Genomic DNA, 17,230 nt, shown 5'->3' with positions numbered 1-17,230 from the left:
CTCATGATGTTTACTGCCCCATAACCTAAATTTAAACCCCTTAAAAGGCGACTTACTCAAAATATTGACGGTTTAAGAGTCTGAGAAACCCGACTTAAGTTCACTTTATAAGAAAATCGAAAAAATAAAGTATTTCTCTTGACGTTAAGAACTTACTCGCAGATTCTCGAAGACTCTTACCATAGATCGTAACTGGTGATGCACAAGGAGTCGCTATGGAGTCTCAGTGTATAGTCGACGCCATTTTGACCTACATCTTTATAATGAGTTAGATGGGTGTGTGTGTGTGTACATTATTTATTAAGGAGATTATACAACTTAATACCATGGGCCGATTTTTCAAACTAAAAAAAAAAATCGCCTCCGTATGACACCCTAATGACCCAGTGTTTAAGGTGTAGAAGCTGTCGCCAACACAACAACCACACCCCTGAGTTAACGAGCTGCTAGAAGCTGTCGCCAACGCAACAAACACACCCTGAGTTAACGAGTTGCATGACCCAGTGTTTAAGGTGTAGAAGCTGTCGCCAACACAACAACCACACCCTGAGTTACCGAGCTGCATGACCCAGTGTCAAGGAATAGTCCAATAAGACCGGACAACTCGCCAACTGCACTGGCTAACCATTACCCCGGAACACGATCCGCAAATCGATTAACATGCAGGTCCCTAGGTACTGCTGGGTAGACAGCGGTAAATGGCGTAAAGAAACTTGCCCATAGTTTCACCCTGCCCGGGGATCGAGCCCGGGTCCACTCGCTCACGAGCCTAGTGTGTTGACCAATACGCCACAGGTCGCCAAAATGTGACCCCGGAGTGACTCGAACACCCAGCCTTCTGATCTGGAGTCAGACGCGCTACCATTGCGCCACGAGGCCTCTGGTGTACACACACACACACACACAAACACATACATACACACACACACACACACATACACACACACACACATACACACACACACACACATACACACACTCACACATAAACACACACACATACACACAAACACACACATACACATAAACACACACACACAATTTGGTAAGAAGCTTCACACCATCCTCGACACCGGCTCCTACTACCACCTGAGATCCCTAGCCTGAGAATTGTTAAGTTCGACACCACAACCGCATCCAGCCCATACGTGCAATGAACTGATCGCTATAAGAACAGCCCAGTCCCAAAACTATTGTAAAAATTATCAATAACTTGTAATAAACCAGTGTATTCACTCCCAGTAAATACTACTTGCACTGTCACTATGTTGAAATGCACTGTAGTTTGAGCTTTTCCCCATCTAGTTATTATATATCTTATTTGTATCACTTATGTTATTTGTATATTATTTGTAATTCGAAACCCATTCCCCAAATATGTAACTGTATATTTTCAGCCTTCTGGCTGCCAAGCTCTTTCAATAAACCGTTAATTATTATTATTATTTATACATACACACACACACACACGCACACACACACACACACAAACACACACACACACACACACGCAAACAGTATTGACAGTAGTGAGTTATAGATTACAGTAGTGAGCTATAGATGACAGTAGTGAGTTATAGATGACAATAGTGAGTTATAGATGACAGTAGTGAGTTATAGATGACAGTAGTGAGTTATAGATGACAGTAGTGAGTTATAGATGGCAGTAGTGAGGTATAGATGACAGTAGTGAGTTATAGATGACAGTAGTGAGTTATAGATGACAGTAGTGAGTTATAGATGACAGTAGTGAGTTATAGATGACAGTAGTGAGTTATAGATGACAGTAGTGAGTTATAGATGACAGTTGTGAGTTATAGATGACAGTAGTGAGTTATAGATGACAGTAGTGAGTTATAGATGACAGTAGTGAGTTATAGATGACAGTAGTGAGTTATAGATGACAGTAGTGAGTTATAGTTGACAGTAGTGAGTTATAGATGACAGTAGTGAGTTATAGATGACAATAGAGAGTTATAGATGACAGTAGAGAGTTATAGATGACAGTAGTGAGTTATAGATGACAGTAGTGAGTTATAGATGACAGTATATTATAGATGACAGTAGTGAGTTATAGATGGCAGTAGTGAGTTATAGATGGCAGTAGTGAGTTATAGATGACAGTAGTGAGTTATAGATGACAGTAGTGAGTTATAGCGATGACAAAGAGTTATAGATGACGTAGTGAGTTATAGATGACAGTAGTGAGTTATAGATGACAGTAGTGAGTTATAGATGACAGTGTTGAGTTATAGATGACAGTAGGAGTTATAGATGACGGTAGTGAGTTATAGATGGCAGTAGTGAGTAGATGACAGTAGTGAGAGAGATGACAGTAGGAGTTATATGAATAGTGGTTATAGATGAGCATTGTTATAGATGACAGTAGTGAGTTATAGATGACAGTATTGAGCATTAGTAGTGAGTTATAGATGACAGTAGAGTTATAGATTGTATTGAGTTATGGATGACAGTAGTGAGTTATAGATGACAGTAGTGAGTTATAGATGACAGAGTGGGTTAAAGATGACAGTAGTGAGTTACAGATGACAGTAGTGATTATAGATGACAGTAGAGTTATAGATGACAGTAGTGAGTTATAGATGACAGTAATGAGTTATAGATGACAGTAGAGAGTTATAGATGACAGTAGTGAGTTATAGATGACAGTAGGAGTTGTAGATGATAGGAGTTATAGAGACAGAAAGGTGAGTTATAGATGACAGTAGTGAGTTATAGATGGTAGAGAGTCATAGATGACAGTAGTGAGCTATAGATGACAGAAGTGAGTTATAGATGACAGCAGTGAGTTATGATGACAGTAGAGAGTTATAGATGACAGTAGTGAGTTATAGATGACAGAGAGTTATAGATGACAGTAGGGTTATAGATGACAGTAGTGAGTTATAGATGACAGTAGAGAGTTATAGTAACAGTAGTGAGTTATAGATGACGTAGTGAGTTATAGATGACAGTAGTGAGTTTTAGATGACAGTAATGAGTTATAGATGACAGTAGTGAGTTATAGAGGAGTTGTAGATGACAGCGAGTTACAGATAAACATACGACAATCAGGACAAGGCCCGTGGTGTTTCAGGTCACGGTGATGCGATGCTAACTTGTTTCAGATACGATAGTTGAGTATTGAACCCCAGACTTCTTTTCTCTCTCTCTCTTTCTATCTCTTTCTCTTCATTCCTTCTTGTCATGTTCATTCTGTCTCTCTCTTCATATCGCTCATCTCTTTTATCTCTGTTTCTCTTCGTCCCCATCTTCTTCTTTCCTCCTCCTTTTTCTTGTCCCCTAACTTTAAAGTCACTCCTCTCACTTCCATTGCTCTCTCCACGTTACTGTCTGACAAACGCACAGCACACTCACTGATATAAACAGAGAGAGAGAGAGAGAGAGAGAGAGAGAGAGAGAGAGAGAGAAGCAAACATACACAGATGCAAACAGAGACAAAATGACAGACAGACAGAGACACAGACAGACAGACAGACAAACAGACCTATATATAATTCCGGATAATAATCACACTAGAAACTTTCAATGGACAGTTGTCACATTCCTAACTTGTGAACTGAGACTGAGAAAATATTGGCAATGAACCTGTACGCTGGTTGATGAGAGAGAGAGAGAGAGAGAGAGAGAGAGAGAGAGAGGAGAGAGAGAGAGACTACTCACTAATGCAACATGAAATCAAATTAAAACACGGTGGAAGGTAGGAGGAGGGGAGAGGGTGGGGGAGGAGGAGGAAGAGGGGGGGATAGAAGGAGGAGGGGAAGGAAGAGGAGAGTGGGGGAGGAGGAGGAAGGAGGGGATAGAAGGAGGGTGGGGGAAGGAAGAGGAGAGGGGAAGGAGGAGGAAGGAGGGGGTATAGAAGGAGGGAGGGAAGGAAGAGGAGAGTGGGGGAGGAGGAGGAAGGAGGGGTATAGAAGGAGGGGGGGAAGGAAGAGAGTGGGGGAAGGAGGAGGAAGGAGGGGATGAAGGAGGGAGGGAAGGAAGAGGAGAGGGGGAGGAGAGGAAGGAGGGGGGATAGAAGGGGAGGGGAAGGAAGAGAGAGGGGAGGAGAAGGAAGGAGGGGTATAGAAGGAGGGTGGGAAGGAAGAGAGAGGGGGAAGGAGGAGGAAGGGGAGGGGATAGAAAGGGAGGGGAAGGAAGAGGAGAGTGGGGGGAGGAGGAGGAAGGAGGGGGATAGAAGGAGGGAGGGGAAGGAAGAGGGAGTGGGGGGAGGAGAAGGGAGGGGGGTATAGAAGGAGGGAGGGAAGGAAGAGGAGAGGGGAGGAGGAGGAAGGAGGGGTATAGAAGGAGGGGGGGAAGGAAGAGGAGAGTGGGGGGGAGGAGGAGGAAGGAGGGGGGAGAAGGAGGGGGGGAAGGAAGAGGAGAGGGGGAAGGAGGAGGAAGGAGGGGGATAGAAGGAGGGAGGGAGGGAAGAGGAGAGTGGGGGAGGAGGAGGAGGAAGGAGGGGATAGAAGGGAGGAGGGGAAGGAAGAGGAGAGTGGGGGGAGGAGAAGAAGGAGGGGGTAGAAGGAGGGGGGGAAGGGAAGAGGAGAGAGAGGAGGAAGGAGGGGGGATAGAAGGAGGGGAGGGGAAGGGAAGAGGAGAGTGGGGAGGAGGAGGAAGGAGGGGATAGAAGGAGGGAGGGAAGGAAGAGGGAGAGTGGGGAGAGAAGGAAGGAGGGGGTATAGAAGGAGGGGGGAAGGAAGAGGAGAGGGGGGAGAGGAGGAAGGAGGGGGTATAGAAGGAGGAGGGGGAAGGAAGAGGAGTGGGGGAGGAGGAGGAAGGAGGGGGATAGAAGGAGGGAGGGAAGGAAAGGAGAGTGGGGGAGGAGGAGGAAGGAGGGGTATAGAAGGAGGGAGGGGAAGGAAGAGGAGAGTGAGGAGGAGGAGGAAGGAGGGGTAGGAGGAGGGGGGGGAAGGAAGAGGAGAGGGGGGGAAGGAGGAGGAAGGAGGGGGGGGAAGGAAGGAGGGGAGGGGAAGGAAGAGGAGAGGGGGGGAGGAGGAAGGAGGGGGTATAGAAGGAGGGGAGGGAAGGAAGAGGAGAGTGACGGAGAGGAGGAAGGAGGGGGGAAGGGAGAGTGGGGGAAGGAAGAGAGGAGGAGGAGGAGGAAGGAGGGGGATAGAAGGAGGAGGGGAAGGAAGAGGAGAGTGGGGAAGAGGAAGGAAGGGGTAGAAGGAGGGTGGGGGGAAGAGGAGAGTGGGGAGGAGGAGGAAGGAGGGGGGTATAGAAGGAGGGAGGGGAAGGAAGAGAGAGTGAGGAGGAGGAGGAAGGAAAGGGGAGGAGGAGAAGGAGGAGGATAATCTACATTCTTGCAACAGTTTGAGATAAAAAGAAGAACACTGAACAACAATAACAATATAACTGTATTGCACGGATATTGCAGGATCACCCGGCCAGCCAACCCCTTCGCAGCACTAGAGGCAAATAAAAAAAACAAAAAACCCTCATTGATTGGTACACAATTTCTGCATTTACAAACTACGCAGTTAACTTTGAAACACTGAAGCTGTATTTTGTGTACATGTGTAAGGGTTGGGTAACTTATATAAAACAGTGTACTTGTGAGGACTTTTACACTTTATGTTGTAAAAATACCGGTAGTAAGTGTTACAAGTGGTGAAGCTGTTAATGTTAAGTGTTACAAGTGGTGAAGCTGTTAATGTTAAGTGTTACAAGTGGTGAAGCTGTTAATGTTAAGTGTTACAAGTGGTGAAGCTGTTAATGTTAAGTGTTACAAGTGGTGAAGCTGTTAATGTTAAGTGTTACAAGTGGTGAAGCTGTTAATGTTAAGTGTTACAAGTGGTGAAGCTGTTAATGTTAAGTGTTACAAGTGGTGAAGCTGTTAATGTTAAGTGTTACAAGTGGTGAAGCTGTTAATGTTAAGTGTTACAAGTGGTGAAGCTGTTAATGTTAAGTGTTACAAGTGGTGACTGTTAATGTTAAGTGTTACAAGTGGTGAAGCTGTTAATGTTAAGTGTTACAAGTGGTGAAGCTGTTAATGTTAAGTGTTACAAGTGGTGAAGCTGTTAATGTTAAGTGTTACAAGTGGTGAAGCTGTTAATGTTGTAGGAGGATAACTAACTTTAATGGGCACGTTTCTCTTATATATAAGATAAGGCTTCACGTTTGTAACACTGTCACCACCTGCGAATTACTGTACCTGTACCTTAGAGTCACTGTACCTGTACGAGTCACTGTACCTGTACCTTAGGGTATGTACCTGTACCTTAGGGTCACTGTACCTGTACCTTAGAGTCACTGTACCTGTACCTTAGGGTCACTGTACCTGTACCTTAGAGTCACTGTACCTGTACCTTAGGGTCACTGTGCCTGTACCTTGGTCACTGTACCTGTACCTTAGAGTCACTGTACCTGTACCTTGGGGTCACTGTACCTGTACCTTAGGTCACTGTACCTGTACCTTAGAGTCACTGTACCTGTACCTTAGGGTCACTGTACCTGTACCTTAAGTCACTGTACCTGTACCTTAGGGTCACTGTACCTGTACCTTAGGGTCACTGTACCTGTCTAGAGTCTGTACCTGTACCTTAGGGTCACTGTACCTGTACCTTAGGGTCACTGCCTGTACCTTAAGAGTCACTGTACCTGTACCTTAGAGTCACTGTACTTGTACCTTAAGAGTCACTGTACCTGTACTTAGGTCACTGTACCTGTACCTTAAGAGTCCTGTACCTGTGCCTTAAAGTCACTGTACATGTGCTTTAGATCACTGTACCTGTACCTTAGGGGTCACTGTACCTGTACCTTAGAGTCACTGTACCTGTCAGAGTCACTGTACTTGTACCTTAGAGTCACTGTACCACTTAAGAGTCACTGTACCTGTACCTTAAAGTCACTGTACTTGTACCTTAAAGTCACTGTACCTGTACCTTAAGAGTCACTGTACCTGTATAAGAGTCACTGTACCTGTACCTTAGGGTCACTGTACCTGTACCTTAAGTCTGCTACCTGTACCTTAAGAGTCACTGTACTTGTACCTTAAGAGTCACTGTACCTGTACCTTAGGGGTCACTGTACCTGTACCTTAAGAGTCACTGTACCTGTACCTTAGAGTCACTGTACTTGTACCTTAAGAGTCACTGTACCTGTACCTTAAGAGTCACTGTACCTGTACCTTAAAGTCACTGTACCTGTACCTTAAGAGTCACTGTACCTGTACCTTAAGAGTCACTGTACTTGTACCTTAGAGTCACTGTACTTGTACCTTAGAGTCACTGTACCTGTACCTTAAGAGTCACTGTACCTGTACCTTAAGAGTCACTGTACCTGTACCTTAAAGAGTCACACCTGTAAAGAGTCACTGTACCTGTACCTTAAGAGTCACTGTACTTGTACCTTAAGAGTCACTGTACTTGTACCTTAAGAAGTCACTGTACCTGTACCTTAGAGTCACTGTACTTGTACCTTAAGAGTCACTGTACCTGTACCTTAAGAGTCACTGTACCTGTACCTTAAAGAGTCATACCTGTACCTTAAAGAGTCACTGTACCTGTACCTTAAAGTCACTGTACTTGTACCTTAAGAGTCACTGTACTTGTACCTTAGAGTCACGTACCTGTACCTTAAGAGTCACTGTACCTGTACCTTAGAGTCTCTGTACTTGTACCTTAGAGTCACTGTACCTGTACCTTAAAGAGTCACTGTACCTGTGCCTTAAGAGTCATACCTGTACCTTAGAGTCACTGTACCTGTACCTTAAGTCACTGTACTGTACCTTAGGGTCACTGTACTCTTAAGTCACTGTATCTAGAGAGAGAGAGAGAGAGAGAGAGAGAGAGAGAGAGAGCAGGTGAAGGACTACTAGAAGTAGTAGTGAGAAACAGAAGGAATTCATTCATTCAAAAATAAAATCCAATGCTGTCCCTGAGGTCACTAGACTGAAACAAAGTCGCACAAGCAAGCAACATCCCTCCTTGGCGGCACAGTGTAAACAACAGTAATCCCAAGCAAGCAACACCTCACCTTGCGCACAGTGTAAACCATGATCCCAAGCAAGCAACATCCCCTCATGGCGGCACAGTGTAAACAACAGTAATCCCAAGCAAGCAACATCCACCCCCTCATGGCGGCACAGTGTAAACAACAGTAATCCCAAGCAAGCAACATTCTCCCCTCATGGCGGCATAGTGTACAACAGTAATCAAGCAAGCAACATCCCCCACCCCTCATGGCGGCACAGTGTAAACAACAGTAATCCCAAGCAAGCAACATCCCTCATGGCACAGTGTAAACAACAGTAATCCCAAGCAAGCAACATCCCCCACCCCTCATGGCGGCACAGTGTAAACAACAGTAATCCCAAGCAAACATCCCCTCATGGCGGCACAGTGTAAACAACAGTAATCCCAAGCAAGCAACATCCCCCACCCCCTCATGGCGGCACAGTGTAAACAACAGTAATCCCAAGCAACAATACCCCCTCATGGCACAGTGTAAACAACAGTAATCCCAAGCAAGCAAACATCCCCCCCCTCATGGCGGCACAGTGTAAACAACAGTAATCCAAGCAAGCAACATCCCCCCCCCTTCATGGCGGCACAGTGTAAACAACAGTAATCCCAAGCAAGCAACATTCTCCCCCCCCCTCATGGCGGCACAGTGTAAACAACAGTAATCCCAGTAATATATTTTTTTCCGTTATTAACTAATGATGTTTAATTAGTGATCGATATTCTATTACTTATCAGAACTATTAAAAAAATAATTAATGATGATTTTGATATATTTGTCGATAAATCAAACAACAGTTATACGAAGCGAGACGTGTAATGGAGGTCCAGATGTTGCTGAGGTATATCGATGTTCCTTAGAGGTTAATGTGGATGTTACTCGTAGCTTCTTGTGATGTATTAAAAGTATTAGAATATATCCAACCAAGATCTGTCTACATCACGTGACGTCCTAGAGGGCGTACACCTAACACAAGAGGAATATATTTATTTTCTGAAGAACTTTTGATGTAAAATATCCACACCCGGAGGGAGGGGGGGTGAGACTGGAGAATATTCTAGAATATTTCAGACGTCGGAGATTCAAACGTTTACCATGTCAAAGGAAAGTTTATCAAAGGTTTTAAATATTAATATTCAGAGGCGAGAAAGTTATGGAATCTGAATAAAAATATTAATCCTGGAGGAGGATCATCAGGGGCCGAGGAGTTGGAACACTGGGACGCCTTCCTCATTTGTCACAGTTCACGCGGGTGAGGGCAGGGCCTGTGCTGATTGGTCCTCCTCCACTATGACGTCATCTGGTACTAATCCAACCAGATCTAACTCAATGATTTAATCGAACCTTTCTTCCTAACCTAACCTAAACTTATGTAAACCTAATCTAACTTAAACTAAACTTGACCTGATTAATACTGATTCTAACCTACAGTAATTAAACCTACCCTAACCTAACCTACCCTAACCTACCCTAACCTACCCTAACCTAACCTAACCTAACCTAACCTGAAGTAACCGAACTTAACCCAAACCTAAACTACACTTGACCTAACTAATCCTCACTATAACCTAACCTAACCTAACCTAACCTAACCTAACCTAACCTAGCCTAACCTAACCTAACCTAACCTAACCTAACCTAACCTAACCTAACCTAACCTAACCTGACCTCACCTAGCCTAACCTAACCTAACCTGACCTACCCTAACCTAACCTGACCTTGATCTTGTAGCAACATAGTGACGTCATGATAGGCCCGGACCAATCAGCACACAGCAGTCCCTCTCTCCCCCTACCCCATATTAACCCCGGGCTTAAAGTAACAGTGTCAGGTTAACTTTGATTAGTGTTAACGATAGTAGGGAGTGGTGAGAGATGATGACTTACATTGGGGGCAGGGACATAAATTTTATCTGGGCAAAATAAAAAACAACTTTATCAGTCAAGTCAGTAATGGAAGGCGTTGTTAAGACCAGCATTGTCGTTGTCGTCATCATCATCATCATCAATTGTCAACATCATTACATCATTGTCAAGTTTTTTGCTTGAAACTTTGTTTTATTTAATTACTGTTGTTGGGTGTCCCGGGTCTGACCACCAGCTGTGGCAGATGGTTTATGATGTGAACAAGACTCCTGGCACCAGCTGTCGGAAGATCTCTCTCTCTCTCTCTCTCTCTCTCTCTCTCTCTCTCTAAAGCTACAAACTCCGTTATTTACATCCGTCATCTTACAACACCTTGAGGTGGGTCAGCTCTGGGTGCTGAGGGACCTGCTGGGTAGTCAGGACATCCACATCAGTGTTTCGGTTGAGCAGTGAATGGTAGTGCCCTTTCCAGTGCTAAATGAGGCCTTCATCGTCTTTAATTATGAAGTTACCGTCAGATGAGCAGAGGGGGGCTGCGCCACAAGTGATTGGCCCATAAAATGTTTTAATTTAATTGAAAATATCACGCATCTTGTGCTGGTCTGCAATTTTTTTCTATTTCACATGCCTTATTTTTAAGCCAGTCATTCTTTAGATTGCGAAGTTCCTGCTGGGCCACAGTTTTCTTCTTGCGGAAGGTATCAGCTTTGTTCCGAGACTGAGCGTTGTTTTGCCAGTCAGTAAAATCAGCACGTTTATCATCGATGAGTACTTTGATTGCCTGGTTATTTTCATCAAACCAGTCCTGGTGTATTCTTTTGATCTGGCCGGGGGTCTCTGCGAGGTTTTTGTCATAAAAGTGTTAAGAGTATCCCATTCGGCACTGGGATTCGCGTTGTTTGCTGTTGGGCTGTTTATAAGCCCGTGTTCGAGCTGCTCTCTGAAAGCACGTGCTACCTCTTGATCCTCCAGACGCCTAGTATTAAAACCTCTTCTGGAGGCTTGCTGCAGTTCGCCGTTTTGGAGCAATGTGAAGTGAGAGCTTGGCTCTGACAAGTCGATGATCAGTGTCACAGTGGTCTGAGCTACGCATCTCACGGGTGATGAGGACATCTCGGCAATCTCTTTCTCTGACAATGAAGTAGTCAATGAGATGCCAGTGTTTTGATTGTGGGTGTTGCACGAACCCTTGAACTTGGCGGCCTGCCAAAACAAGGTATTGGTGATAGTGACGTTGTGTGCAGCACACTTGCTGAGGAGGAGTAGGCCGTTGGGATTACACTTGCCGAGTCCATTTCTCCCTATGGTTCCCTGCCAAATGTTAGCATCTCTGCCAACTCTGGTATCGAAGTCGCCAAGGAGCACAACCTTGTCTTCTCTGGGGATAGAGGTTAGCATTCTGTCGAGGTCGGTGTAAAAGTCCTCCTTGATGCCATCCTCTGCATCCAGTGTTGGGGGCGTATGCACTGATGAAAAAGGCATGACGTGTGTAGTTCAGTGGGACTCGAAGCGTCATGAGGCGCTCGTTGATCCTAATAGGCATTTCAGTTAGCCTGTGTAGGATGCGTTGGCGGATGGCAAAGCCAACTCCATAAAAGCAATTTCTCTCCGCAGCAGGCTTACCCTTCCAGAAGAAGGTATTGCCAGACCCCCGTTCTGTGAGTTGGCCCTCATCTGGGAGCCGGAACTCACTAATGGCTGCTATGTCGATGTTATACCTAGCCAGCTCTTTTGCCACAAAGGCAGTTCTTCTTTCAAGACGCTCATTTGTTCCAGTATCCAGTAGGGTCCTAACGACCATAAGAGGTTGTATTTTTTTTTCTGTGATTTTGATTGTTTTCGACCTCATAAGGCTGACATTACTTGGTACGGTTGCCTTGTCAGGTTGGGTTATGTTTATGGCACCTTTTCTAGCCCCCTCCCCATGTGGGGTGAACAGAGTGGCTCCTCGAAAGGGCTGCTCAGTCGTCCAGACAGGACCGGATTGCACTGCTGCCAAGATCCCAGTGCATAAACGACCATCTTATCTGTGCCGCCCATGTGGAGAGTTGTGACTAGAGACTCCCGGCAGTCATCTCTGCCTGTCCCCGTCGCCATAGGACTTTTGGAGGAATAGGGGTTTTGATGATGATGAGAGGTATGATGAGCTGGATTATGACTGCACGTAGGTTGATTTATGTGGTGAGGCAGGAGCGCAGGCTGTAACCACACATCTTGGCTCTCCCTTTTCCTGATCCAGTGGTGCAAGTGTTGCAACGACTGGGGAGAGGGAGAGTTACAGTGGACTGCCGATAGCCCAGTTTGTTTGTTGGGTTTTGCCTTCGAAAGCCTGTCCAACAGGCTTTGCCTTCGTCTGCCGGTGTAGTCGTTTGGTTTCCATGGTGGTCACCTCTTCCGCCTACACCGCCGTTGGGGTCTTGTTGGAGCTCTGTAAGCATGTCTGACTGATGCTGGGCTCCACTGGAGAGTTTTCGTTCGGGGTTTACTCCCGTAGCCTTATACCTACGAAGGTTAATCTGCAAGGCAGCGAGGCAATGGCTGGTAGGCGCCAGAACGTGTCAACATACCAGTGGACCTATACGTCGTCCCTCTGGGGCCCACTGCCACTCCTAGATCCCCTGCTGGTCTAGCCTGGGCCCACGAGGCACCCAGTTACCGTGTGTTACCACGAGGAGGTACAGCAGGTGTCGTGATGGTGAGGAGGCTGTGTACTGACTTCTGCAAGTTGCTTCCCTGTTCGCCACGAGGGCTAGCCAGCGGCGGCAGCTGAAAGCGAGAGGGAGCAAGCAATACCTGCACCCTAACACTAACATAATGCTGCCACACTAGACGCATTTCACCACCCTGTGTGCGACACACACACACACACACACACACACACACACACACACACACATTATATCCTACAATCCATTTTACTGAATTTTATCCAGCAGAATCCCTAGAGGTCTGTCTCACCAGAACCTTCTAATACGAGTCCCTTGTGGGATCTCTTGACCAGGGATGTGTAGGACTTCTCTCTCCCTCGGGCTGGTGATATTGAAATCCTCTGAGACGTCTAGTGGTAGTGGTGGTGGTGGTGGTGGTGATGGTTGTAGTGGTGGTGGTAGTGATGATGGTGGTAATGGTGATGATGATGGTGTCCCTGGTTTAGTCTGGTTGTATAATAAGTTATCCAGATTACTCTCATACTAAACATCACATGTCTACAGTATATCAGGACAGCTCACTCCTACTGCACCAAGATTTCGGTAAATAAGGCAGAAATGTGACTCATAATTACCTCCTATCGGCTACCTGTCGTGACGTCAGAAAGCGAGACATTTTCTCATTGGTTGGCTGATCATGATGTCAGAAAACAAAAGATGCTCTCTTATTGGTTGGGTAGTAATGGCGTCAAAAAGCAAGGGAGTCTTTTGTTGGCTGGTTAATAAAGGTGTAAGGAAAGACTTCTCACAGGAAGATTAGAACTGACACGAAAACAAAAGCCTTCGTTCATTGCTTGGTTACGTCACCCACACAAATAATACGTATTATCTGATTGACGGCGACATCAGAAAACAAATGACACATTGCTTACTTGGTGATGACGTTAGAAAATACATAACACACTGGCTTACCAGCTATGACGTCAGAAACACAAAACACACATTGGCTGACTTGTGCTGACGTCAGAAAACAAATAACACCCATTGGCTGACTGGTGGTGACGTAACAAAACAAATGACACATTGGCTGACTGGTGGTGACGTAACAAAACATATAACACATTGGCTGACTGGTGGTGACGTCAGAAAACAAATAACACACATTGGCTGACTGGTGGTGACGTAACAAAACAAATAACACACATTGGCTGACTGGTGGTGACGTCAGAAAACAAATAACACACATTGGCTGACTGGTGGTGACGTAACAAAACAAATAACACACATTGGCTGACTGGTGGTGACGTCAGAAAACAAATGCCACTCTTAGGTCTGGTGTGTTAAATGAAGAACCGAGATGGCAATGAAAACCTTTAACTCACTCTCAGCGCTAAAACATTATCCTGAGGCAGACATCCGTACGGCAGGTTGACCCGGAATCTCTGTGTTGGAGGATGAATCAGGGCGATAGGCTCTAATGTAGTTACTCCATAAAGAGAGAAAAATAACATGAGGAGCACTAGAGAATTACGAACGTGGTGTATATGTATCTGATTATCCGAGAGAGAGAGAGAGAGAGAGAGAGAGAGAGAGAGAGAGTATCCAAACATTTATAATCGTTCTCAACTCTGGATAGTTTTCTTAATATTTCGGTAATTGGCCAATATTTACGCCTCCTTCCCTATTATGAGGTGGAGGGGGGTGGGGGTGAAGTGAGTCGGGGGATTAAGGAACTGTCGGGAGGGATAGGGTGAAGGTGAGGGAAGGAAGAGGAGTGAGAGGTGGAAGGAGGAGAGTGTAGGAAGAGGGATGGGGGCTGAGAGGATGAGGGTGGGAAAGTGTGAGACGTGGGGGCTGAAGGAGAGGGGGGGGATGAGGGAGGGGTGAGGGAAGGTTAAGGGGAGTGGGTGAGGGGCTAGAAGGGGTAAGGGAGACGATGAGACGTGGAGGGTGACGGAAGAGAATGAGGAGGGTAAAAGGTGGGGGGAGGGGTGAGGGAGAGGGAGGGTAATAAGCTGTCAAGTTTATAATTGGGGATTAAACTCTCAAGTCGACTTTACTCCGTTTAAAAGTTCCATGTTTGTGTATCATCAATCACCTGACCTACTGTACTGTTGTGGTGGTGTGGTGTGTAGTGGTGGTGGTGTGTGGTGGTGGTGTGTGGTGGTGTGTGGTGGTGTGGTGGTGATGTGGTGATTGGTTGTTGGGTTGGTGTGTGGTGGTGGTGTGTGGTGGTGTGTGGTGGTGTGGTGGTTGTGTGTGGTGGTGTGTGTGTGGTGGTGGTGTGTAGTGGTGATGTGTAGTGGTGGTGATGTGTAGTGGTGATGTGTGGTGGTGATGGTGTGTGGTGGTGATGTGTAGTGGTGATGTGTGGTGGTGATGGTGTGTAGTGGTGATGTGTGGTGGTGATGTGTAGTGGTGATGGTGTGGAGGTGTGGATGGTGTGTAGTGGTGATGGTGTGTGGTGGTGGATGTAGTGGTGTGGGGTGATGTGGTGGTGTGTGTGTGTGGTGGTGTGATGGTGTGTAGTGGTGATGTGTAGTGGTGATGTGCTGTAGTGGTGTGGTGGTGGTGGTGTGTGTGGTGGTGGTGTGGTGGTGATGGTGTGTAGTGGTGATGGTGTGTGGTGGTGATGTGTGTAGGTGGTGCTGGTGTGTGGTGGTGGCTGGTGTGTGGTGGTGAGTGGTGTGGAGGGTGATGGTAGGGTGATGTGGTGTTGTGTAGTGGTGATGGTGGCCGGTGCTGTGTGTGTAGGGTGATGTGTAGTGGTGATGGTGTGTAGTGGTGATGTGTAGTGGTGATGTGTAGTGGTGATGGTGGTGGGTGCTGTGTGTGTAGTGGTGCTGGTGTAGTGTGCTGGTGTGTAGTGGTGATGATGTGTAGTGGTGATGTAGTGGTGATGTGTAGTGGTGCTTGTGTGTAGTGGTGATGGTGGAGGTGGTGATGGGTGTGGTGGTAGTGGTGATGGTGTGGTGTGGTGGTGGATCGCGTGGTGTAGTGGTGTGGGTGGTGTGGTGGTGATCGCGGTGTGGTGGTGTGGGTGGTGATGGTGTGGAGGTGTGTAATGGTGGTGGTGGTTTTTGTGGTTGATGGTGGTTGGGTATGGTGGGAGTAAGTGATTGATGGTAATGGTAGTGGTTGATGATGGCTGCAGTGGTTGATGATGGTTGCAGTGGTTGATGGTAGTAATAGTGGTTGATGATGGTTGCAGTGGTTAATGGTAGGTAGCAGTGGTTGATGGTGGTAGTAGTGGCTGATGGTAGCAGTAGTGGTTGATGGTGGTGGTCATGGGTGTGCAGTAGTGGCTGATGGTAGTAGTGGTTGATGGTAGTAGTATTGCATGACAGCAGTGGTTGATGGTGAGTAGCGGCTGAGGTGCAGTGGTTGATGGCGGTAGTGGTGTTGATGGTAGTATGAGTGGTGTAGGTAGCAGTGACTGACGGTGGTAGTGAGTTACTTGGTGGTGCAGAGGCTGATGGTAGTGATGGGCAGTATTGATGCAGTAGTGGTTGATGGTGGCAGCAGTGGTTGATGGTAGCAGTGGCTGGAAGATAGAAGTAGTGATGATGGTGGCAGAAGCTATTATGGCGGCTGGGATGGTGAGCAGTAGTGGCTGATGGTGGTAGTGGTTGACGGTGTGGCTGGGATGGTAGTAGTGGCTGATGAAGGCGATGGCAGCAAGAAAGTGGTCGAATGACGCAGCAGTGGTCGATTGGTAGTGAAGGTGGTCTGAAGGTGATGGCAGTAGTGGTTGATGGCAGAAGTGAGCGGACAGTGTAGCGGCTGATGGCAGCAGTAGCGGTGATGCGGCAGTGGTCGAGGCAGTGGATTGGCTGCAGCAGTGAAGCTGATGGTGGGCAGTAGTGGTTGACGGAGAAAGAAGTGGTCGATGGTGGCAGTAGATTGTGCAGGTAGCAGTGGATGACGGCAGCAGTGAGGCCGGGAGGTGGCAGTAGTGTTGATGGGGTGGTAGAGGGCAGTGGCTGATGGTAGTAGGGTTGATGGTGGTAGCAGGTTGATGGTGGCAGTAGTTACTTGCGGTAGTAGAAGGTCGATGGGTGCAGCGTGGCTGATGAGCAGTGGAGAAGGGGCCAGATGGTTAAGTGGCTGATGGCAGCAGTGGCTGATGGTGGTAGTAGGGCTGGTTGTGGGGTAGCAGCGTGTTGACGCGATGGGTAGCAGTGGTTGGATGATGGCAGTGGCTGATGGTGGCAGGTGGCTGATGGTGGTAGCAGGTTGATGACGGTAGTAGGGCGGTTGCAGGCTAGTAGGGTAGTGGCTGATGGCAGCGGCTGAGCAAGGTGCAGCAGTAGTGGCTGATGGCAGCAGCAGCATGATGGCAGGCAGGTGGCTGATGGTGGCAGCAGTGGCTGACGGAGGCAGCAGTGGCTGATGGTGGCGGTGATGGGTGCAGTGGCTGATGGTGGTAGTGGTTGATGGTGGTAGAAGTGGTTGATGGGTAGTATTGATGGTAGCAGTGGTTGATGGTGAATGATAGCAGTGGCTGATGGAGGCAGTAGTGGCTGATGTGGTGGTAGTAGTGGCTGATGGTATGTGTTGCCGATGGTGGCAGTAGTGGCTGATGGTGGTGGCTGATGGTGGCAGTGGCTGATAGGCAGCAGTGGCTGATGGTGGTAGTAGTGGTTGATGGTGGTAGCAGGCTGATGGTGGCAGCAGTGCTGATGGTGGTAGGTTGATGGAGATAGCAGCATGATGGAGGAGAGGGTTGATGGAGGTAGAGGTGGT

At 47.0% G+C, this 17,230-nt stretch overlaps 1 protein-coding gene and 1 non-coding gene across 2 annotated transcripts; both read right to left on the bottom strand.

Annotated features, from left to right (window-relative positions):
* Positions 1–807: 807 nt before the first annotated feature.
* On the bottom strand, positions 808–879 carry Trnaw-cca. Its single transcript has one exon. It is a non-coding gene; the product is annotated as a tRNA-Trp (tRNA).
* A 15,187-nt stretch (positions 880–16,066) lies between these two features.
* Positions 16,067–16,819, bottom strand: LOC121877099 (mucin-2-like). Its single transcript, XM_042382735.1, has one exon. The coding sequence runs from the start codon at positions 16,817–16,819 to the stop codon at positions 16,067–16,069; it is 753 nt and encodes a 250-aa protein (XP_042238669.1).
* Positions 16,820–17,230: the final 411 nt, after the last annotated feature.

The sequence above is a fragment of the Homarus americanus genome, unplaced genomic scaffold, assembly GCF_018991925.1.
Source record: "Homarus americanus isolate GMGI-L3 unplaced genomic scaffold, GMGI_Hamer_2.0 scaffold17423, whole genome shotgun sequence".
Lineage (NCBI taxonomy): Eukaryota > Metazoa > Arthropoda > Malacostraca > Decapoda > Nephropidae > Homarus > Homarus americanus.
The sequence above is the reverse complement of the archived record's forward strand: the minus strand, read 5'-3'. Positions and strand labels throughout refer to the sequence as shown.

Bases quoted from the DNA above. Each gene is read 5' to 3' on its own strand.
- LOC121877099 (XM_042382735.1), bottom strand. From the start codon at position 16,819: ATGCTGCTGCTGCCATCAGCCACTACTGCTGCACCTTGCTCAGCCGCT.